The sequence below is a fragment of the Podarcis pityusensis genome (genome assembly GCF_964106645.2).
Source record: "Podarcis pityusensis genome assembly, chromosome: 4".
NCBI lineage: Eukaryota > Metazoa > Chordata > Lepidosauria > Squamata > Lacertidae > Podarcis > Podarcis pityusensis.
The window spans coordinates 167,082-189,994 of record NC_138027.1 but is presented as its reverse complement, the minus strand read 5'-3'; the positions used below and the strand labels follow the sequence as shown (position 1 = coordinate 189,994).

The following is a 22,913-nucleotide window of genomic DNA, read 5'->3' as shown; positions in this document are numbered from 1 at the left end:
AAGGGTTAGCCCCCCCCCAAGCCAAGCACAAGGTACAGAGTCTCAGACTTCTGCTCCTGGGGAGGTATTACAACACAGGACTTCAGAAGGGCTCTCACCAACCCCCATCTCACACTAGAGCAGAGGACAGCAACCTTTTTCAGCCGTGAGCCGGTCCACCGTCCCTCAGACCATGGGGGGGGCGGACTACATTTTGGGGGGGGGGGATGAACGAATTCCTATGCCCCAGATAACCCAGAGATGCATTTTAAATAAAAGCACACATTCTACTCATGTAAAAACACGCGGATTCCCAGACGGTCCGCAGGCCGGATTGAGAAGGCGACTGGGCTGGGTCCGGCCCCCGGGCCTTAGGTTGCCTACCCCTGCACTAAAGGGTCTTAGGCCTTAAGTTTGGGGTGATTTGTTTTATCTTTCTTTCCCAGACTTGTGCTTTTGCTCCTGGTGACATACCAGGTCCCTTGCACATGCCTAGGGGCAGGGGGACTGTGCACAGGCCACATCTCGGAAAGACAGACAGACCATTTATTGATGGCATATTGCAAGACGGCCCCCCAGGACAGGGAGGAGGGACTGCTGACGCCACCAGCCAATCAGCAGAGCGCACAGCCACAATAGCAGGGTGTGCAAAAGGCGGGAGAAGACAGGCTTGCCTCACCTGCAGAAAAGGACTCCTCATATAACTGAAGGACATCCCTTCCACCCCGATGCAGTGCTCTTTCCCAACTCCTGGGAATGCCTGGTGGGATCCTGCATACACAGACTACCAATCCCTGCATGGCGGCCTGTACCTCCCTCTGCCTCACCTGTGTTGGGGTTGAGGTGGAATCGCCCGTCCAGGTTCCCTGCGCGCAGCGCATAGCTGACCCTCCCGTTCTCACCCAGGTCCCGATCCCTGGCCACCACCTGGAGCACCAGGAAGCCCGTGGGCTGGTCCTCAGGGACGTCAATGCTCGAGGGGCAGCAGAACTCAGGCCCGTTGTCGTTCTCGTCTGTGACGAAGATGTGGGCAGTGACGGCCGCCGAGTGGCGCTGGCTGGCGTTGAGCGCCTGGTCCGTGGCCTGGACCACCAGCAGGTAGGCAGACTGAGTCTCGCGATCCAGCGCCCCCTGCAGGCTCAGCTCCCCGCTGCGCGCATCCAGCTGGAAGGGGGCCGGGGGGCCCTCCTGGCGCAAGAGGCTGTAGCGCAGTTGGCTGTTGGGCCCCGGGCCGTCCCCGTCCAGCGCCTGGAAGGTGAAGAGGGACGTGCCAGGGGTGGCCCCCTCAGACACCACCACAGTGACGGGGTCCTGGGGCCACGTGGGAACGTGGTCATTGCTGTCCTGCACGTGGATCTCGACCAACACCAGGCGCTGGCTGGGGTAGCCCTGCAGGACATCTTCCACGCTGACTTGCAGGCTGTGCTTCATCCCTGCTTCGTAGTCCAGCTCCTGGGCCACGTAGATGTCCCCCGTGCCTGGGTCCACCACAAAGAGGCCGTCCCCGCTGCTGCCCCCCACCAGCATGTAGGTCACTTGCCCGGGTGCAGGCGGCTCTGGGGGGGCCACACAGCCAATGAGAGAGCCCGGCAGCAGGCCCTCCGTGGGGTGAAAGGTCAGCACCGTAGTGTCGGGACGGGGCAGCAGGCGGGCTGTGGACACCACCTGCAGAGGGAGGGGAGAGCTTAGGAAGGGGCCTGGGGGTATTTGGGGCAGGCCCAGCCCCACGCCCGAGGCAAAAGAGGGCTCCTACTTGGATGCGCACGGCTGCTGTTGTGCTCTGGGGGGCAGCACCTCGGTCGCTTGCTGTCACCGTGAAAGCGTACTCGCCCCGGTCTGCTTGGCGCAGCCGCGTGGCTGTCCGCAGTTCCCCGGTGGCCACGTGCAGGGAGAAGCGCTCTGCCCAGGCCCCTGCAGGGAGACAAGAGCTGAGGGGGGGCGCAGCCAAGGGGAGGCCCAGAAAACCCTCCGGGAGAAGGAGTGGGGGCCTGAAACCTCTGGGCAGTGTGGGGCCTCCCAGGAGCCCAGCCCAGGGGGACCTGCTTACCTGACAGCGAGTAGAAGACAGTGCCGTTCTCTGCCTCGTCCGGGTCTTTGGCCCTCAAAGAAGCCACCAGCAGCCCAGCTGGCTTCTCCTCCAGAACCTGAGAGGGTACAGCGGGGGGGGGGGGAGATGGAGTTGGCAGCCATTGCCTGGACACGCAGAGGGTGATGCCACCTCCCTGCTCCATGATCCTACCCCTCGGGCCCTGGCCTTCCTGCTGCCCTTTCTGAGGAACTGCCAGTGCCCCCAAGAGCTCCTTCCTTGCCCCCTGGATCCCTCGCCCACCTGGAGGAGGAGTTCGCGGCCCTCGGCCACGTGCAGGAAGGTGGGCGCGTTGTCGTTCTCATCCAGGACAGTGACGTAGACGGTGCCCGTGGTGCTGCGGGGTGGCGTCCCCCCATCCTGAACCACGACCTGGAGCTGGTAGCTGGCCTGCTGCTCCCGGTCCAAGCTCCTCCGAAGGCTCAGCTCCCCTGGAGGAGGAGGAGGAGAAGAGGCGCTCAGTGCAGGCGAGACCCCCAGCTGCTCCCTCCCGGCTCCCCGCGGGAGCCCCTGCTGAGAAGGGCCTCCCGCTCCCGCTCTGCTCCCTCACCGGTCTGGGTGTGGATCAGGAAGGTCCCCTTGGGTGGCACCAGGCGGTAGGCCAGGCGGCTGTTCTGTCCCGCGTCCCGGTCGCTGGCCGTCACCCGGCCCACGCTGCTGCCGGCCGGCCTGTTCTCAGCCACAGTGAAGAAGTAGCGTTCCTCGCTCAGGCGGGGGCTGTTGTCGTTCTCGTCCGTGACAGTGATGCGCACGGTGCTGGTGCCCGTTTGGCGACCCTCGCCCTCCCCGGCCACCGCCAGCACCGTCAGCACGTACAGCTCCTGCGCCTCCCGGTCGAGGGAGCTGCGCACGTACAGCCAGCCGGTGTCTGGAGCGATGCCAAAGCTGGCTGCATCCCCCTCAGCCCGCAGGTGGTAGGCCAAGGGGGCGCTGGGCTCCCGTGCCAGGGCTCGCACCTGCAGGAAGCGGGTGCTCACAGGCACGCCCTCGCGCACCTCCACGCGGTAGGTGAGCGTGTCAAAGATGGGCCCGTGCTCATCGGCCGCCTGCAGGTGAACCAAGAGGGTGAAGGTGGCACTGAGCCGGGGGACCCCCCCGTCCTGCGCCAGGATGACCAGTCCGTAGGGGGCGCTGGTCTCCCGCTGCAGGGCCCCCGCGAGGCGCACCTTCCCGGAGAAGTGCTCCACGGTGAAGGCGCTGGCCCCTCCTGAGGCCAGTTCGAAGCGCACCTGCCCGTTCGCCCCGCTGTCACGGTCCTCCGCCTGCACTGTGTAGACCACCGTGCCCAGGGCAGCCCCCTCAGGCAGCAGCACTGAGTCAGAGGGGGCCGGGAAGGCGGGCGCGTTGTCGTTCACGTCCGTGATGCTGATCTGCACCCGAGCGCTGCTGTAGGCGGGAGGGGAGCCGCTGCGGGCCTGGACCTCGAGGAGGAGGAGAGACTGGGCCTCGTGGTCCAGGGGCAGGCTGGTGTGCAGCTCCCCCGATTCTGGGTCCACCGAGAAGTACCCGTGGGGGTCCCCCGAGGAGATGGAGTAGAACACACTGTCCAAGTGGCCTGGAGGCAAGAACAGAGCGGGGGTGGAGACCTGCTGGAGTGGGAAACAGCCCCCCTGGCCCCCCAAATAGAGACATACTTGGGACACAGAAACTCTTCTATTGAGCTCCTGCCACTCTCTGCATTTATTGTAGGGGTGCGGGACCTGTTTGGATCGATGGTGCAGATCCTGATCACCCTTGCATGTCAAATCTGACAGGTAGACAGCATGTGGTGTCACTTGACTGACAGTTGGGCAGCCCCTCCCACCTCTGAAAGCCTATTGCACAGGGTTGCTAAGCGCCTGACAGCCAGCTGCCTGACTGTTAAGAACTTGGGGACCTGCAACAGCTTTGGCCCAAATGGCTTAGGATAGCCCTGCTCTCCCCCATGAGCTTCATACTTGAATGGGGCGTGGGGGGCAGATGCATCTGAAAGCCCTTTGCAAAAGCACTCATTGAAGCAGCAGCACCCTCCTCTTAATATGGTTTAAGAGACATTTAAAGCCCTTTGCAAAAACACTCTTTGAAGCAGCCTCCCCCATAATTTAAACATCACTCAAGCACTGGACTCTCCTAAAGCACCTCACAAAAGTGTCCTTTCAGGAAGTGCTTTGTGGGAGGCTGCTTCAAGGAGCGTTTTTTGCCAGGTGCTTTAAGACAGACCCTGTGCTCCCATCTGAGTGGCTAAAACAGAGCGCAGGGACCATCTTCAGGGGCCTTCCAAAAGGCTTCTTTGAAACAGCTCTGCACTTCTCTTTTAAGAGAGCGGCCCAAAGTGGGGGAGGGCAGGCAGCGAGAAGTCTCACCCATCCGCTGATGTTGCCTGTGCTGCCAGCTGGGCATGGTTATGGGGCCAAAATGGGACCCCAATGGGCAAAGACTGGCTCAGAGGCCAGAGGCTCCCCGCCCCATCTTACAGGCTCCCTGTGCCTACCTGCGGGGTTGTGGGCATAGACGACCCCAACGCTGCTGCCCGGCCGGGTGTCTTCCGGGACCGTGAAGTAGTACTGGGTGCGCTCAAAGCTGGGCGGGGAGATGGTGCCAGCCACAACGCTGATGTTGACCTGAGCTCTGGGCTGGGCTGCCAGACCCCCTCCGTCCTGGGCCGCCACCTCCAGCTGCACCAGCGTGTTGGCTTTGCCCACCAGACTCCTCAGCAAGGAGATGGCACCTGCGAAGGAAGAGGGAGAGCTGGTTGTGGGGGAGGCCAGGGGTGGGGAGGGAGGAAGCAGCCCCCCTGGAGGCTGGCGCGCCCTGCCTGCCCACCTCGCCTCCTCACCTGTGTCTGGGTTGATGGCAAAGAGGGAGGGCGTGTTGCCTGCGGCAATGTGGTAGGTCACCCGCCCATGGGGCCCCTCGTCCTTGTCGTGGGCCGTGACACGCAGCACTGCTGAGCCGGGATGGCTTTGGGTGCTGATGCTGGTGGCATACTCCAGAGGGTAGAAGGTGGGGGCGTTGTCATTGACGTCCTCCAGGAAAACCTTGACGTAGGCCATGGAGCTCAGCCCACCCTGGGAAGGGAGGAAGGAGAGAGAGAGAGAGAAAGATGCTGCTGGGAATCCACAACTTGGAGCCTGGATCACACCTTTGTTTAATTCAGGGATGCTTCAGTTGTGATTCCTGAACGGCAAGAGGTTGGACAAGATGCTCCTTGGGGTCCCTTCCAACCCGACCATTCTATAATTCTATGACTTCACTCTGCCGCACCTCAAATGGCCCCTGCCTGTGGGTGGGGCAGAAGCCACAAGCCCCCAGTGAGGGTGGCACAGACTGGGGTAGCAGCCAGGGCTCCAGTTCCACACTGGTGCTTCCACAGCCCAACTGGCTCCTGGTGTTTCGGAAGGGGAGATGTGGCTGGCCCCAGTGACCACGGCCTTCTTTAGGGTGAGGCCAAAGGGGCTGCTGCAAACCTTCCTGCCCACCCCAACACCCACAGAGGCTGTCACAGTCCAGCCAGAAGGGTCTCCAACCGCCCCCCTTCCCCACTTGTGGCCACCCTTTGCCACCACCGGCTGAAGCTGTTCTGCCACAACAGGGCGAGCCCTGCGGCCTCCTCACCCCATCCACCGCCGTGACAGTGAAGTCATAGGCGGAGGTGCCCTCGTCGCGGTCCAGGTCTTGAGTGGTGCACAGCTGGCCGGTCTCTTCCCCAAGGCGAAAGGCAGAGGGGGCTGAGCTGGTGAGGCCGGTGCCCAGGGAGTAGGAGAGGGAGCCCAGAGAGCCACTGTCGGCATCTGTGGCTGTGACCTGCAGGAAGCAAGAAAGAAGCATGGCATTTGCACGTCTCAGGCGGCAGGAGCAGGACCAAAGTGCAACATCCCCCCCACAATGACACATTTGCATGCACACCTGCACACATCTGGAAGGTGGGGAAGGCTGCTTTCATGTGTGCTGTGCCACCCCTACTGAGGTGGTGTGATGGATTCCCACACATCTCCGCAACACAATTCCCTGAGGGCGATTTGACGGACTGAACCCGCAAAGTACTCTCCAAAGGGCAGGAAAAGTGAGATGCACAAATCTAGGATGGGGGATCCCTGGCTTAACTGCAGTCTGGGGGGTCTTAGGGAACCACAAGCTGAATGTGAGTCAGCAGTGTGATGCAGCAGCAAAAAGATTCCATCAATGGTGTCTCCAAAAACTTTGACACATCTCTTGGGAAGATAGGCGAACTAATGCCAGCGTACTGGAAGAAGCAAAGATCACCAGTGATGAAGCAATGATTCTTCATCATCAACTTTGCTGGACTGGTCATGTTGTGCGAATGCCTGATTATTGTCTTCCAAAGCCACTACTCTATTCTGAACTTAAAAACGGAAAGCGTAATGCTGGTGGTCAACAAAAGAGGTTTAAAGACTGTCTCAAGGCAAATCTTTAAAAATGTAGCATAAACACTGACAACTGGGAAACACTGGCCTGCGAGCGCTCCAGTTGGAGAACAGCCTTGACCAAAGGTGTCATGGGCTTTGAACTCAGGACGAAAAGGAAAAATGTGCTAAGAGGAAGGCACGCTTGGCAAACCCTCACTGTGATCAACTCCCGCCCAGAACTATGGAAGGACGTGTAGATGCAGAATTGGCCTCCACAGTCACTTACGGACTCACTGTTAAAACTCTGTTTATGGAAGACAATCTTACTCAGCTGCGAGTGATAGCCAAAGAAGAAGAAGGTGGAAGCAGCAGCAGCAGCAGCAAAAAAAGCTCATGCAATTGTAGGCTTCCTCATCAAACATCAAGTGTTGACATCAAGGAATGTCAGGGCCAGTTCTCTCATGAGGCAAAATGAGGTGACTGCCTCAGGATCCACAGGAGCAACAGATCCCATTGCAGATCTTTATTCCCTGCTTCTTCTTGATGTAGCTTTTCACCTTTCTTCTCTGGTAGTGGGGGCATGTTGTAGTTTTCCTCAGGTGCCTAAATGTACAGTATTGGGTTGGCCCTGAGGGACGTCATAGTAACCCTGGAGTCCTGCATCCAGTTCTGGGTACCCCAGTTTAAGAAGGATGTTGACAAGCTGGAAGTATGCTGAGGTTGGTGACCAAAGCTGACAAAGGGCCTGTAAACTAAGCCTTTTGAGGAATGGTTGAGGGAGTTGGGGATGTTTTGCCTGGAAAAGAGGAGTCTGAGAGGGGATATGATAGCCAAAAATCTCAAGGGCTGTCACATGGAAGATGGAGTAAGCATGTTTTCTCCTGCTGCAGAGGGAATAACCTGAACCAATGGCTTCAAGTTACAAGCAAGGAGATTCTGACTAAACATCAGGAAGAACTTTCTGACAGGAAAAGCTGTTCAACAGTGGGATGGTCTCCCTCGGGAGGTTGTGGACTCTCTTCATTAAATGGTTTTAAGCGAAGGTTGGATAGCAATCTGTCGTGAATACTTTAGTTGAGATTCCTGCATTGCAAAGGGTTGGCCTAGATGCCCCTCAGGGGTCCTATGACAATGGCTGTCGGCACATGGACTTCTTGGGAAAGACACAATGAGGAACCACAAGCATTATTTACAATGCCAGATCATAGGATCAGAGCCCTACTCTAACCCGTAGTGAACATAATAATGATAATATTGTTGGTTAATGTTGGCTTGCTCTAATTAGAAGGGAATCCCAGAGGCAGCATGTGCTTCTTGGTTGGGGTGCTCCCTCTATTGCTAAAACCAGCCCCCATTTCCTCCCCCCTCTTAAAAACACACACTAGACCTGCTTGCAAGGCCTGTACAAGGCGGGGGGGGGGACCAGACTCTTCCACAAGCCCTGAGGGGGGTGAGGCTGTGGAGAATGACAAAGATGTGCTTGGGGAGGGGGGAGACCCACCCAGAGCAGCAAGCCTGAGATGCCGGCATTCTGGGGCTCCCTCCCCTCCCCTCCCCAGCCAGGACAGCAGCTCTTTCTGCTCCCCCCCCCCCCCAGTGTTCCTGAGGGAAAGAGCTCTGTGGGTGGTGGAGGCGGGAGGGGGGTTTGCCATGTGGCCCCCACAGACAAGCAAACAGCCCAGCCCCACAACCAGCCAGTTACATTCTGGGGGGTTATATGCTGTAGATCATTTTAATGATGCAGCCACAGTGGGGAATTTTTATCAGACAGGCAGGGTGCATTTATTAATAATAATCCCATCTGTCAGAGATGCCTTAGCGGGGATTCCTGCATTGCAGGGGGCTGGACTAGATGGCCCTTGGCTGGGTCCCTTCCAACTCTACTATTCTATGAATCTATAACTACCCCTTCCCACTCCCCCCCCCAAAAAAAAACCCAATAGAGAGGAGGCCCCAATACTTTCCTGACAGCTTGGCCAGGGGGGGTGCAAGCAGCGCATGGAGCTGGTCAGGCGTGTGCAGCCCCCATCCGCCCCTCGGGTCCTGTGACCCATAAGGTGATGCCCACCACTGAGCACACTTCACGGGGAGACGCTGAGGGTGCGGGAAGCATCCTTGCTCACAGCGGAAGAGGAGGCTTCCCCACACATCGCTCAGCTGACCTGCGATGGGATCTCCTGACACTTCGCTTTTTAATAAAATGCAGCTGGAAACAAACAGCTTCTTGTGGTATTTTCAGGGGTGGGGTGGGATTTAGACTGAAAAGCAGTGCAAAGAGTTAACCTGCCCCCTCCCAAAATGCAGGAAACCCAAGCTGGCCGCCACCTCCACCGCTCAGCTGCATGTCATCAGAAAGCAGAGAAAAGCTCTCCTTTGGCTCTGAGATTCTCAGGAGCTCCTCTTCCATCTTGCCTCCTGCGAATCCTCAGCCCCAAGTGCTACAGGACGGGGGGGCAGGGGGTGTACAGCAGCCCCCACATCGAGCATTTCCTGCCTGCCAGGCCCCCCTCCTCAGCCACAGCCATACAATCACACCCCCAGAGCACCAGACGGGGACATTGAGGATCCTGCTGTTTGCACTGGAAGCCCCACTGCTGGGGGACAGCTGTGAGGGGCTGCGCTGGAGCATGCAGGGCTGGGGAGGGGACTGCATTTCCTGGCACGGCCTGTCACTGCATAATGGAGGGGCCTCCCTGCAGCAGCCGCCCATCCGCAAGGGGCTCATGTTTCAGAGCAAAGTGCTGACGCCACATCCCGCCTTCCAAAGGCGGCCACAGCGGCACTCGGCATCCTGGGACTGTCAGGGCCACCCACAACCCTGGCAGAGACCAGAGGCGGCTATGTCACACACACACACACACACACACACACACACAGCCTCCCTCCATCCTGAGGATGGTCTCCTCAGCTCCTCCCGCCTTTTGCTCATCCCCACAGTCATTCATTTAGGCCCAGAGAGTGATGGGAAGGCACCGTGGGGGAGGCTATGATGCTGACAAGGCAGGGATTTGAACCCAGCACCTCCCTGCCACAAAACTTTGATGACTCTTCAGTGGGCAGGACAGGACTGCAGGGAGCAGCACCCTGCTCAGCCCCTCTGGGTGATCAGGAGGGGGAGATCCCCTTTGCCTCCTCAGTTCATGCCTTCAGGGCACTCACAATGGTGGAACAAGGGTGGAGGGCAGCCGTCTCTGAAGTTCCACCCCAGGAAAGAGGGGTGCCTGTTCTCCCCACCCAAAGAAGGCGCAAGGGGCACCCCTCTCAGGCAGGGACTCGGCCTTTTTGCAGGCTGCTCCCCTCACTGCCCGCCTGCCCATCCAAGCCCAGCCCAGCTCCCAGGCCCCGGATGGCAGGCTGCCCAGGAGGCCTCGCTCGGCAGATGTTTGCAAAGCCGCAGTTCCACATCTGGCTTTGGTTCAGGCCCAGGAACGAGGGGAGCCGTGGCGCCAGTGTGGTCAGCGATCCCACGCACACTCCCGGCTAGGCGCACTGCGCAGCTGCCCTCCCCACCCTGGCACAGTTGCTGAGCGGCTAAAAGTGGTGAAGGAGCAGCCAGCCGGGCTATTTCAGGAAATGAGGGCTCCCGGCTCCCGGCCGGCCTCCAGGGTCAGCTGGGGAGCGGCTGGCCTGCACGGGCTGGGTCAGAAGAGCGGGCCCCGTGGGTAGCTGTTGACAGCAGCAGCGGCCGCCAGCCATGCGTGGCCAGCAGCAACACTTCCCAGAGGCTCCCTGCAGCTGCATCAACCCAGAGTCCTTCAGCTCTTGCTCTTGCAGCCAGGGCTAAGCAGGGGGAGACTGGAGGCCAGTGCCCAGAGGCCCCACAGTCAGTTCCGCTGAGCCCCAAATCTGTCTGGGTAGTCACAGCTGTGCTGTAGACCAACAGGGCAGCCGAGGCCACCTTCAGGCTTGACATCCGCAGGGAGGAGAGTGAGGGGGCTCACCAGCAGCCCAAGTGCCATGCCGGGGGGGGTGAATCCTGACTCCTCCCATGGCTCTGGGTACACAGAGAGAGCTCAGAAGGCACCCATGGCACAGGGGCCTGTTGCATCACACACCCAACCCTCTTCCAAGGACAGCCCCCTCCCTGGCATAGCCTACAGGCAAAAGCACGCCCTGGTCACGAGATCAGACCCACCTCAGTCCAGCCTGCTTCCCACAGTGGCCAACCAGTCTCCTGAAAGGAGAAAGGCCAGAAACAAGCAGGACCCCCCCCCCCGCTGCCACCGTGATTCCTGGCAGCATGGCTAGTAGTCAGGATTAGCCTTGCCCTCCATGATACACAATGGGAGACGCCATCACTTAAGCGCAGCAGGGAGCCCAGCCACTGGGGGCACAGCACCACTAGACACCAGCTGGATGGAGCCAGGCAAGCCCTGGTCACATGCCAAGCAGCCTGGCTCTCGCAGGAAGTTCCATGACTTGATGCCCACAGTGAGGACGCCAGATCCTGGGCACGAGACAGAAAGAGTAGAAATTGGTGCTGCAGGATCCACTGGGTGAGAAAGGGCACAGAGAGGCCCCAGGTGCAAATGCCCAGAATGACATGGAGTCCCTGCCACTCAGATGGTGCCACATGCAGGAATTCAGGTGTGGCCCGCCTGTGCAGAGCCAACGCACAGCCACATTTTCTCTGCCCAAGCAGCTCAAGAGGTGACAAAGGAGGATGCAAGTTTGAATTACATTAAGGTGGGGCTGCATATCTCCTTCGCACAGCACAAGCAGGATCCCTGGAGAAGCAGAATTCACAAGGGCACGTGGCCACAGGGCAGAAGTATGGCTGTAGTCACCTTTGCATAACTGACCAGTTTCTACGCACATTACACACCCTTCTCCATCCTCCGTCCAGGGAATCAAAGAATCACAGAAGTGTAGAGTTGGAAGGGATCCTGAGGGTCATTTAGTCCAGCCCCCTGTAATGCAGGGATCGTTTGCACAATGTGGGGCTCAAACCCACGACCCTGAGATTAAAAGTCTCATGGTCCACCAACTATCTGAGCTATCATCAAGAGATGTTGTCAGAGATCAAGGACATATCCCAGCCAGGCAAAAAACACCCAGGGTGCAAAGGAGGGCCAGGGAGGGGAGGTGGGGGGCCGGGAGGGGTTTCACAGGGCCACAGACTTTCTGACAGTAAGAGCAGTTCAACCCTTGGGAGGTTGTGGACTCTCCTGCATTGGGGGGTTTTAAGCAGAGCTTGGATGGCCCTCTGTCATGGATGCTTTAGCTGATGCATTTCAGGGGGTTGGTCTGGATGACCCTAGGGGGTCCCATCCAACCCTTTTAATATTTGGTTGGGAGCTGCCCAGAGTGGCTGGGGAAACCCAGCCAGATGGGTGGGGTATAAATAATAAATAATCATTATTATTATTATTATTATCATCATACAATTATATGATTCTATTAAAGCCCTTGTTTTCTCTTTGCAGCTGCATATTTCCTGTTTCTATGAACAAGCAGCAGAAACTGGTTCCTCTGCACTTCTTCCCTTTTGCAAACTAGCCTTGGTGGGTGAGAAGAGGGGGGATGGAAGAAGCACGTGTGGGGCAGAGAGAGAGAGAGGAAGGGGGAGGGGTGCTAGTTGCAAACAAGATTTTTTAAAAAAAAGATATGCCCATAAAGAGCAGTTGTTGCCAACAGGCTAGGACAGAGGCCCCCAACCCACCCCAGTGCTCTGTTGAGCCCCCAACCCCACATGCTACGCACCCAGAGACCCTCCCCCAGGGCTGACCCTTCTGAAACAAGCCTGTGGCCCCCCTGAAGCACAGTGTCTGACATGCCTGCTGAGCATCTTTTCTGTCTTGTGTGAAATCTGTGCCTGTGCCCCCTCCCCAAGCCAGAAGCAAACACCCTCCAGGCACCGCCAAGGCCACCGGGGGGGGGGGGGGCTGTGCTGAACCCGAACCTTCACTTTGCTTCCCCATGAGGCCCACTGCCCCATCTGCTGCTGGGGAGCGGGCATGCTCATGTCACGGTGGGTCCTCACAGGGCTTGTCTTCCATCTTACAGTGATGCCCACCATCAAATGTTTTGCTGTTTAAATTCTTTTCTAATAAATATTCCTGTTGTTGCAGGAATTTATGTATAGGTTGGGGGGGGTTGCCCCTCCAGCAGATATCATGCACATGCAGCCCACTACCAAAATCAGCACAATCACTTTTGTGATTTGTCCCCCCAAAACACTTCTTCACAGTTTCTTCCTATCTATTCAAAGGTCCTTTGCTGTACGATACCAAATGTAAGAATTCACTGATCAATGTATCTATGTACTGGCTCACTGGGAAAACTTCAGAAATTCATCTAGACCTGTGAGCTCAGCTACTCAGCAGGCCCTCTGCCTGAGTGATACCCCCTGGCATCCTGATACCTGAGTGCCAGACAGGTAGCCATTCCAGAAATAACAAACCCAGATGAAGAGAAAAGGGTGTGATTAACTTGGCTGGGAAACAGGGAAATGTAAATATCTTTTTTATTACACTTGATGGGTGTTTGGTGGAGGGCAAGGGGAACCATGGGGCAGGGTCCAGGATGCTCAGATTACTGCCACCAGACCTCCCCTTTCATGATGTAACCATGATGTATTAGTGATGTAGTTTGGGGGGGTGTAACATGGGGATTAGCAGCTAATAAAAATTTGGGGGCTCTTTTGTTCGGGGCTTCCATCTTATTCCACCTTGTGGCAGGTGGGAGTCCTGTCGTGACAGTCTTAATAAAGACCAAACCTACTGGCTGCTGTTTTGCTCTGCTATTCCTGGCTGGTGTCCTTTTTTTTTGTCCAAGGGAGCCTCAGATTTCTCCATTAACACTGTTGTGTTTTAAATACACATGTATTAAAAACATTTTAAATATGTTTTAATAAACTAAAAATATATATCTGAAGGAAGCATTTGCCCCCTTTCCTGTGCTATTGTGCAGCTTCCCAGTTCAAAGAATATGAAAGGGCAAGGAGCAATGTCTGCAGATCCAGCTCCTCCTCTTGCTCAGCAAACCTCCCCATAAGTGGCGATGGAGTCTGGGGCTGCCGCAGTTGCACAACCGTGGGGGAAACTGGGGTTTGCTCAGCCAGAAAGTCCCTTGAATAACACAGATGTCAGCAGCATAAGGAAACTCTCAAGGAGAAAGCAGCAGCCAGCCAATGGGAACAGCCATTTCAGAGGTCTGCAGCTCCGAAAAGGACGACCTCAGAGGCCAGAGCTATGAGCTTCTGGAGGCAAGAGAAAGGAAACCGGGAGCAAGGCAGCAGACAGATAAAGATGCAAGGTACATTCCACAGCCCAGAGAGCTAAAGGGGAAAATGTGTAGGAAGCTAGAGGAAGGAAACCCCCCTGACAGGTTTTGCACTGGGCTCCTTCAGGAGGAAGTTGGGGATATAAACTGAATAAAACTGATGTATCACAGTATTTTAATATTCTTTTGGAAGCCGCCCAGAGTGGCCGGGGAAGCCCAGCCAGATGGGCGGGGTATAAATAATAAATTATTATTATTATTATTATTATTATTATTATTATTATTAAAATAAATCACAATATATAAAATAAATCTGGATAAAATATAAAACCCGGAAGAAGTCAGTCCATCCTGGGTTTTCCTTAGTGCATCAACAAATCAACCTTTTATACAACCTGAGATGCCCCTGACTGGGGCTCCAGTCTCCAGCTCTCCTCATCCTTACCCACGGCCATCCTGGCTCTTGGGAGGTACAGCCCCACAATATCTGGAGGGCCCCGACAGGTCCACACCCCTTCTTCAAACCAAGCACATGGCAACACTGCTGGTGCCCCCAAAGTCAGAGGCACTGGCAGAGCTTGGCTCTGATACTCCCCACCCCATCCTGCCCTCCTTGGGCTGCAAGGGAGAGGGCCTTTGCCTCCTCTTGGCCAGCTGCCTGCTGCCCCCCCCTGCACTCCAGATACTCAGCTGCTGTCATGGGGAGTGGTGGGGTGGGTGGAGGGATGCCTTGTTACAGAGGAGCAGGATTCTGTTCCACGAAGCTAAGCTGGCATCGCCTGAGGCTCCTCAAGGCAGCTGAGCCCCCGAAAGGATCCCAGGAGGACCCAAATTGCAATGGGGTTCTTCCAAGGTTAAGAGAGCCAACCTGGCGACAGCCAGAGGGTATGACTGATGGACCCTGGCAGATCTGCTCTGCAAATCTCCTGGCCTGGTTCATAAAAGGGGGTTGGGTCTTTGGCCCATCTACTGCTGCACTGCCTCCTGCGAGGGAAAGAAGCTGCTAGGGGGCTTGCAGTGGAGCTCACTCTCTCCTCCGTGGCGGATTCTGTGGACTCAGCCTGGAGCTTCCTGCATGCCAAGTACTGTCTCCATCTAGTGAGCCTATTCCTATCCAAGGTTTCTGCAATGGACAGCCCTGTGGAATGGAGAAGAGCAGGAAGCAGGAGCTCATCAGCTGCAGGCTGCTTCTCCTTCAAGGAGGAGAAGGGCTCCACTCAGCAGACTGCTGGGGCTTATGCAAGTGTGAGGCTTCCTTGTCCCGTCCTGGGACTTTGGCCTCTGCCCCAGTCTGTGTCCCCCAACTTGCCAAGGAAAGGATTCTTTTCCTCTTGATCCAGTCCCTTCTTCTTGAGCACACAGGGCGGGCAGAGAGAGGGGAATGGCCTAAGACAGGAAGTGGGAAGGTAGGACTTCCCACTGCTGCTCCAGAGAAGCGGACACGGAGCAATGGATCCAAACTACAAGAAAGAAGATTCCACCTAAACATTAGGAAGAACTTCCTGACAGTAAGAGCTGTTTGACAGTGGAATTTGCTGCCAAGGAGTGTGGTGGAGTCTCCTTCTTTGGAGGTCTTTAAGCAGAGGCTTGACAACCATATGTCAGGAGTGCTCTGATGGTGTTTCCTGCTTGGCAGGGGGTTGGACTCGATGGCCCTTGTGGTCTCTTCCAACTCTATGATTCTATGATTCTATTATTCTATGATTCTATGATTCTATGACTGACCCTTCCTTAGTGTGGCAGCCCTTCCAGATAGGGAGGCATGTGGGGCTAGAAGGGACCTGCTATTATAGGAACAGCCTAGCCTGCCATCTTCCAAGTCAGACCAGAGGTCCACCTGGCGTAGTTCCGTCTACAGTGGCAGCAAAGGCTCTCCAGGTTTCAGGCAGGATTCTCTCTCCCAGGCCTACCTGGAGCTGCCACTGGGATTAAACCTGGGACCTTCTGCATGCCAAGCAGGCGCTTGAACCCTGAGCCATGCCCTTCACAAATGAGCTGCCATTACCAACAGAGGTGGACCCCTTCCAACGAACCGCAGAGCTGCTGAGAAGACCTCTGGCTGGCTGACTCTTGGCCAGTTGGACTTGAGATGCTCATTCCCCACCCTAGTCAAGGACTCCAGTCCACCCCCCATAGGCACCCCACCCCCTCCAGATCTGTCTTTCTCAGGAGCCATGGACAAGCACAGGGCACATCAACCTGGGCCAGGTACCGGGGGAGAGGCTGCTTGTACTGCCACCACTTTGGCTGCTCCTGCGCCAAGTGCGCTGGCCAGGTCCCTCCCCAACCCCTTGCTCACCTGGAGGAAGCAGGTGCCAGGAGGGACGTTCTCCTTCAGGGAGACATTGTAGAAGTTGCTTTCGAAGAGGGGCTCATTGTCGTTGACATCCTGCAAGGTCACGTGAACCACAGCGGTCGAAGAGAGGGGAGGCTTGCCCCTATCCGTGGCCACCACAGTCAGCTGGGGCTGAGCATCAACCTCGTAATCCAGAGAAGAGGCCGTCGTGACGATGCCTGTGGCAGGATCGATGGCAAACCAGTGGGAATGGGTGTGGTGGGTGTGCAGGATGCTGTAGCGAACCTCCCCATTGGGGCCCTGGTCTTTGTCACGAGCCGTCACCTGCAGCACGAAGCTGCCTGGGTAAACCACCTCGGGGACGCTCTGCTCATACTCCTGGGTGTCAAATAGGGGCGGGTTGTCATTGACGTCTGTCACCTGGAGCACAAATGCTGACTCAGCCCGCAGCGGGGGCGTTCCTGCATCCGTGGCTGTCACCCGCAGCTCGTAGGAGTCCCGTTCCTCCCTGTCCAGCATTTGGTCCACGCAGATCAAGTAGATGATGTTGTCTTTGGTGGTGAGGGCAAACTTGCCCTCGCCACCCTCCAGGGAGACGTTGACATTGGCGTACTCTCCGTAGTCAGGGTCTGAGACAGAGATGCGGGCCACAAACTGCCCGGGCTGGGCGCCTTCTGAGATGCGAGGAGAGCCATCCTCACTGAGGAAGATGATGGTCATCGTGGGCTGGTTGTCGTTGTAGTCTCGCACCTGGATGGTGACGAAGGCTGTGGAGACTTCGGGGTGCACCGCCCTGTCTCGCGCCTGCACCACAAGCTCGTGCACCTTCCGCAACTCATAGTCCAAGCCCTTGTTGAGCTTGATGACTCCCGTGGTGGCATCGATTGTGAAGTACTGCTCCGGGTCGCTCTGCCGGCGGTTGATCTCGTACACCACGGCGCCATTGTCCCCTTCGTCAGCGTCCAGGGCAAAGACCCGCATGATGCTGCTGCCGGGCTGGAGGTTCTCTGGGATGAGGGTGTGGTAGCGACTCTGGTTGAAGGCTGGTGCGTTGTCGTTGACATCCTGGACAGACACATCCAAGGTCATCTGGGAGCTCCGGGGGGGAGATCCGCCGTCATAGGCCTCCAGAAAGAGGGTGTAGCTGGGCCGCGTCTCCCGGTCCAACACGCTGCTCACCACCAGCTCCGGCTGGAGGACCCCATTGGGCCCACGGCGCATTTCCAGGCGGAAAGCCTGCCCCACGTTTCCCCCTTTGATGGCGTACCCCTGCGTGTTGAGCAAGCCACTGTCGGCGTCAAAGGCTGGCTCTAGGGGGAAGCGGCTGCCCAGGGGGGTGTGCTCTGGGATCTGGAGGGAGCTGCGCTGCTTGGGGAAGGTGGGCGCGTGGTCATTGATGTCGTTGACCTGGACGTTGACCTCCACCGTGGCACCTTCAGGGGTGACAGCAATGAAGCTGTAGTGGTCTCGGCTCTCGTGGTCCAGCACCCTGGCAGCCTTGATGATGCCAGTATTCTCATCAATTTCTAGGTCTGTAGCCACACCGCTGCCCTCCTGGGCAGAGATGAAGTACATGTAAGTCGTGGTGCCAGGGGGCAGGCCTGCACTGATGTCCCCAATGATGGTGCCCGCCGGCTGCTCCTCATCGATCTGCAGGTCTAGGGTGCCCAGGACGGCTGAGCCCTGCCCCAGGGCAGCCAGCACCCCCAGCAGCAGCAGCAGAATGACCCAAGCCATGTCTAGCTGCTCCCTGAAGCCTTTCCGAAGGAAGCTGGTGAGGGTTGAGAGGCCCTCCAAAGGCCGGCCTCTGTCTGCTGAGCAAGCGCCTTAATCCTGCAAGGAATGCACAAGAGAAAGCAAGTCTGAAGGGGAAGAACAGGCTAGGAGACAGTGAGGGAAACATGTCCGTCTTTGTGGCCAAGGGGGAAAATCAGACCCCAGAGCAGGGGGACAATGGTGGGTGCTGCAGGAAAGGTGAAAGGGGATGTTCCTGACCAGACCCAAAAAATCGTTTCCAGCACCCTCAAATGCCCAGGACCCCTTCCCCTCTGGCAAGACAGGCTGGTAGGGGTGGGTCTTGCTGGCTAGAACAGGGGCTGAGGAGTGGGCAGACCAGAGGACAGGGGTTGGAGGACAGGTGTGGCTCCGGGTCAGGCCCTGCCTGGCTGGTCGCAGCAGACCCAGGGCTGCGGAGCTCCCCTTCCCTCCCTGCTCTTCCCGCGAGGGCTTCAGGGGAGCAGGAGCCCCTCAGCCGCTCTTTCCGTAGCAAAAGAGAGCGGGACGGTGGCGCTACTCGTGCCCCCAGCTCTTCCTGCCCCGGGCACAGCCGTCGCAGGACCGACGCCCCGGTCAGGAGGACCCCTGGGGCCACCCCACCTGCCTGCCATCGGAGACCGGGACAGACAAAGGCGGCGCGCGGGCGGGAGGCGGAGGAGAAGCGGGGAAGAAAGGGAGGAAGGGAAGAAAGAAGCAGCAAGCGCGAGCTGGCCACGGCCCGCCTTTGTCTCCGCCGCTGCCGTCGCGGCTGCTCCCCGCCCCGCTCGCTCGCTCGCTCGCTCGCTGCCTGGCTGGCTCCCCCCGCCTGCCTTTGTCTCTCCGGCTCCTTGGCTCCGGCTCCTCCGGCTCCTTGGCTGCAGCCCCACCGCTCGCTCCGCCTCGCTGTAGCGGCTCCTCACGGCAGGGTGGGGTGGGGGGTGGGGGGCCGGGCTGGCTCCAGTCCCGCGGGCGGCGCGGGTGCTCCGAGCGGGAGCGGGTCAGCCCTTCCTCGGGCGTAGGGGCGGGGGGGGGGGGAGTCCCGCGGCGGCGGCTCCGAGCCCCGCAGGCACGGCCAGGATTCGGGCTCCGCCGGGAAGCAGTGATAGGCTGAGCTCATACTTGGCCGCGCTTGAAAGCGTCGCCGCCGCTGCCGCTCGTCGGGGCCCCGCGATGGCACTCGGGGCGCCCCCGGGATTGACGGTGGGGCCCCGCGCCGCCCGCGCCCTGCTCCAGGGAGAAGCCGGCCAGCAAAGCCGTCTTCTACCTGGGCTGACGCCCCGTCCACTCCCGAGCGGCGGCGTCGGACCCCTGCCGGCCCGCGGTGGAGGAGCGACCCGCCCCCTCGGAAAGGTCTCCCCAGCGGGGCAGGGGGGGCTGCGGCTGCAGGGAAAGGCTGCGACTCGGCTCCCACGCCCAGAAGCCCCCGGGCAGCGCGCGCCCCAGACCCAGCGAGCGCGGGGGGGGGGGCTGCCCGGGCTGCGTGCCCGAGGCGAGGAGTAGCGGGAAGGCAAGCAGGGCGAGCCGGCTGGGGGGGGGGGGATGTCCCTGGACCTTTGCTCTCCTTTCCCCAGGACACATGGGAATCTCGCCCCGCGCGCGCGCACCTTGAGGGGCCGCCCCACAGCCCTCGGGGGTCCCGTCGTGTCCATGGCTTTGGGGGCTCAGGCCAGCCCGCTCCGAGCACCAGGAGGCGCGGAGTCGCCCCAGCGCCGCAGCTGCTTCCAATTTGCCCAGCGCCGAGCGCGGGGGGAGCCGGGCGGGCGAGGCGGGTCCAGTCCCGGCCTGTGAAACGTGAGCCCGACGCCCCCCTTCCCCTCGCGGAGCCCCCGACTCGGCTGTCGCCCCCTCCCTCGCCGTGCAAGCCCGGGCGGGGCTGCTCTGGCCCTTTCGCCGCTCTTTGGGGTGCTGGGCACGCGGGGCGGGGCTGGCCAGGTGGGGGGGGGCAGGTTTCGCCGTTTCGCGGCCCGGTCCCGGCGAGGTCCCGCCCATCTCCTCCCCCGCCCGCGCTCCTACTCTGCTCGCGGGACAAAGCGGGGAGGGGGCGCAGCGCGACGGCGCCTCCGGGCGCTCCGGCCACCTACGTGCATCCTCTCTCCTGGCCATCCGCCTGTCCGCCTGGCGCTCCGGCCGCGGGTGGGGGGCTGGCCTGCCTCGGGGCGGCAGAGACCCCCGCGCCAGGCGCCGCAGGAGGAGAAGTGGGAGGCGAGGGCGACGACGGCTCCGCGCTCGGCTGGGCTGGAGGATGGAGCGAGCCGAGGCTTCGCTGAAACCCGAGCCGCGCCGTCTGGCCCGCCCGCTCCTGCCCGGCCCCGCTTGCGCCGCGGCCCTGCGCGCCCCCCTCTCCGCGCGCGCCCCGGCAGCCCCCCCCCAAAGGAGCGAGCCTGGGCAGGGGCTGCGCCTGCTCCGGAGCCGCGATGCGCTCGGCCGAAAGGAAGACCCTCCGCGCGGGGAGAAGGAAGGCGGCACTCGGCACATGCTCAGAGGCTTCTTTCTGCGCCGGATCGTGGCAGCCTCGGTTGGTGCGGCGGCTGGCGGGGGGCTGAGCTCCCCAGCCTCCGCTCAGTTACAAACCGTTGTGCAACAATCGCGACCTTTTCACTGATGAATGAATGCGATCGACAATGTTTGAATCGGCTCGTGATGCAAGCAAGGATTCAGAGCTTGTTCTGTCTTGTAGGTCACCTTCTCGCCGCCGCCACGATTTTTGCTGGACGAGATTAATTTTGTTCACGGACTTTGTTTCCCGTCCTTTCTATTCTGTCCCGTCTTCCGCCCCAGGAGGAGCTTCCGGCTGCAAGGCGGCTTACAAAAGGTGACCCCTGTCCCAGCAGTCAGGCGCCTTCTGCGCCACAGAGATGCCTCGCTGGAGAGAGAGCGTGGGTCACACGCCCCATTCTTCCTTCCCCTCCGGTCCTAGGGCTGTTCCTTCTCTCCCTTCATCCTGCGAGGCTGCCGGGCTGTGGGCTCCCCGTCCGCTTGCAGGTCTTTGCAAGGAGGCTGAGGAAGCAGCCCAGAGGCTTTCAACCCCCACCCCCGTTCAGCCTTGCAGGCCTGGGCAGGGACCACACCGGGAAGCACCAGCCCTCACTTGCAAAGAGCCTGCTGAGAGACACCTGAGCCTCTTCTTCAGCATGGCCACCCATGCTGGCATTCACCCACCAGCTCAGTCCCACCCCCAGCAGAGACTGGGCCTGCTCTTCTGCAGCCTCTGCTCCTGCAACCTTCTTGCTCAAGAGGCAGATGAAGGGCAGCACCACTGGTTCCGCTGCACGGGGTGCTGAGCCTGGGGGTGCCACGGGGCATCTCAGCTATGGCATAGTGAATTGAGCAGCACAGAAGGCGAGGGGCGGGGATGTTCCTCGCAGGCCACCACTGAAATTTGAAAGGCTAAATCTGCCCTGTTGGGGTGAGCAGCAATGTGGACCCATTTCCTGATAACACCGGGTTATTCCAGGCAGTACCAAGAAAGGAAGGATTTATTCTGTGTATTCATTATTACATTCATATTTAACATTTCCTGGAAGGCTCTCAAGTTGCACACGTGGTTCTCCTCCTCCCCATTTTAGCCTCACAACAACCCTATGAGGTAGGTTTGGCTGAGAGACAGTGACTTGCCCCGAAGTCGCCCAGGGAGCTCCATGGCTGAAGAGGCAGCTGAGTCCTGGTCTCTGAGGTCGTAGCCCAGCCCAGCATGCTGGCTCTCCCAAAGAATCTCTCCAAACTTTGTGAAGGGGCATTCAGCACAAGAGGGGACCCTCTTCAGACCATCACAAGGCCACCATTCTCTGGGAAGGGCCAGTGGGTTTCCCCCGAGTCAGTGTCTGGAAGGGGAAATAGATGCAACACATCCTAATGTCACCAGTTTCTGTGTTAATCCGTTCAAGCAGAGATAGCCATCCTCTGACACATTCACTTCCCTGGATTCATGAAACGTTCTCCTCTCTACATGTGCATTGTAAAGAGTGGGATTGGAGGGAAATGAAATGCAGAGAAGTGCAGGCGGTAATAGGTGCATAGTTAACTGGTTTTTCACAAAACAGTTGCTGATAACACAGACATGCTGGCATTGGTGAGCCAAGCAACACACGTGGGTGGAAGCAGCGCCACAACAAGCACAGCGGCTTGTCTGTTGGGATGCAAAGGGCAGCTTAATAATAATAATAATACCTTTATTGTCAATGTACAAACACTCAATCTCATTGCACTCTGTGTACTTGTCACACAACACACCAACCCCGAAAGTCAGTTGCACTATATTATTTTCCATTCAGCAGCCTAACAGCCCACGGATAGAAACTGATTTTTAGCTTGTTGGTACTACTGATTATACTTCTATGTCTCCTGCCCAAGGGTAGAAGATTAAAGAGGTGCTGGCTGGGGTGTGAATTGTCCCTGAGGATTTTTCTCACTCTCCTAAGGCAACGATCCCTTGTGATGTCATCTAGCGAGCTCAGGGGACAGCCCATGATATCATGCGCTGTCTTCACCACCCTCTGTAAAGACTTTCTTCCTGAGGACCAGACTGACAGGGCAAGACCCAAAGGAGGTGCGCTTTGACAAGAGTGTGGAAGGCCACACACAAACACACCCTTCCTGCTGGAAGACAGTCTGCCTGGGTCAGGATGCTTCTGGGCAAAGGCCTGGCTAGCAACATGGAGGCTTCACTTTAGAAAAAATAGGGGTGGAAGAGTCCATCCATGAGGCACCGAAAGTGTCTAACCAAGTGCACCCTTCTGTTCTGTCTGCACATGGAGCTTTCCTTGGGTTTGACCCCCATATCCACTGGGGACAGAGTCAAGGGAACTGGTGAAGCTCTTTTGGAACTATTTTTGGCTCAGAGAGGTGGATCCTCCGGCAACAAGAATATAGATAGATAATTCAGTTGGCATAGTGTACTTGGACTTTTGAGAAGCTTTCAACAAAGTCCCTCACCAAAGACTCCTGAGTCAGCTTAGCAGTCAAGGAAGAAGAGGAGAGGATCTCTTGAGGATCAGGAATTGGGAGACAATAGAGGAGTGTGCCATTGGGAGTGAAGTCAAAATGTTAGTCACCTCACCTCAAAAAGGATATTGTAGAATTGAAAATGGTTCAGAAAAGGGCTATCAGAATGATCCAGGGGATGGAGTGATTTACCTATGAGGAAATGGGCTTTGGGGACTTTTTGGTTTAGAGAAAAGGCATGTAAGAGGTTACATGATAATTTTATAAAATTATGCATGTCCTAGAG

The 22,913-nt window shown here is 58.2% G+C and overlaps 1 protein-coding gene across 1 annotated transcript in view; it reads right to left on the bottom strand.

Annotated features, from left to right (window-relative positions):
• The window catches only part of DCHS1 (dachsous cadherin-related 1), a gene marked incomplete at its 3' end in the record, with an annotated part of 31,376 nt that extends 11,898 nt beyond the window's left edge, over positions 1-19,478 (bottom strand). The window contains 10 exon segments of the mRNA XM_081003883.1: positions 807-1,644; positions 1,733-1,890; positions 2,027-2,123; positions 2,309-2,496; positions 2,616-3,620; positions 4,536-4,772; positions 4,881-5,112; positions 5,660-5,848; positions 15,935-17,764; positions 19,291-19,478. Of these exon segments, the coding sequence (XP_080860009.1) occupies positions 807-1,644; positions 1,733-1,890; positions 2,027-2,123; positions 2,309-2,496; positions 2,616-3,620; positions 4,536-4,772; positions 4,881-5,112; positions 5,660-5,848; positions 15,935-17,668 (4,678 nt within the window). The 5' untranslated portion in view covers positions 17,669-17,764; positions 19,291-19,478.
• Between the last annotated feature and the right edge of the window lie 3,435 nt (positions 19,479-22,913).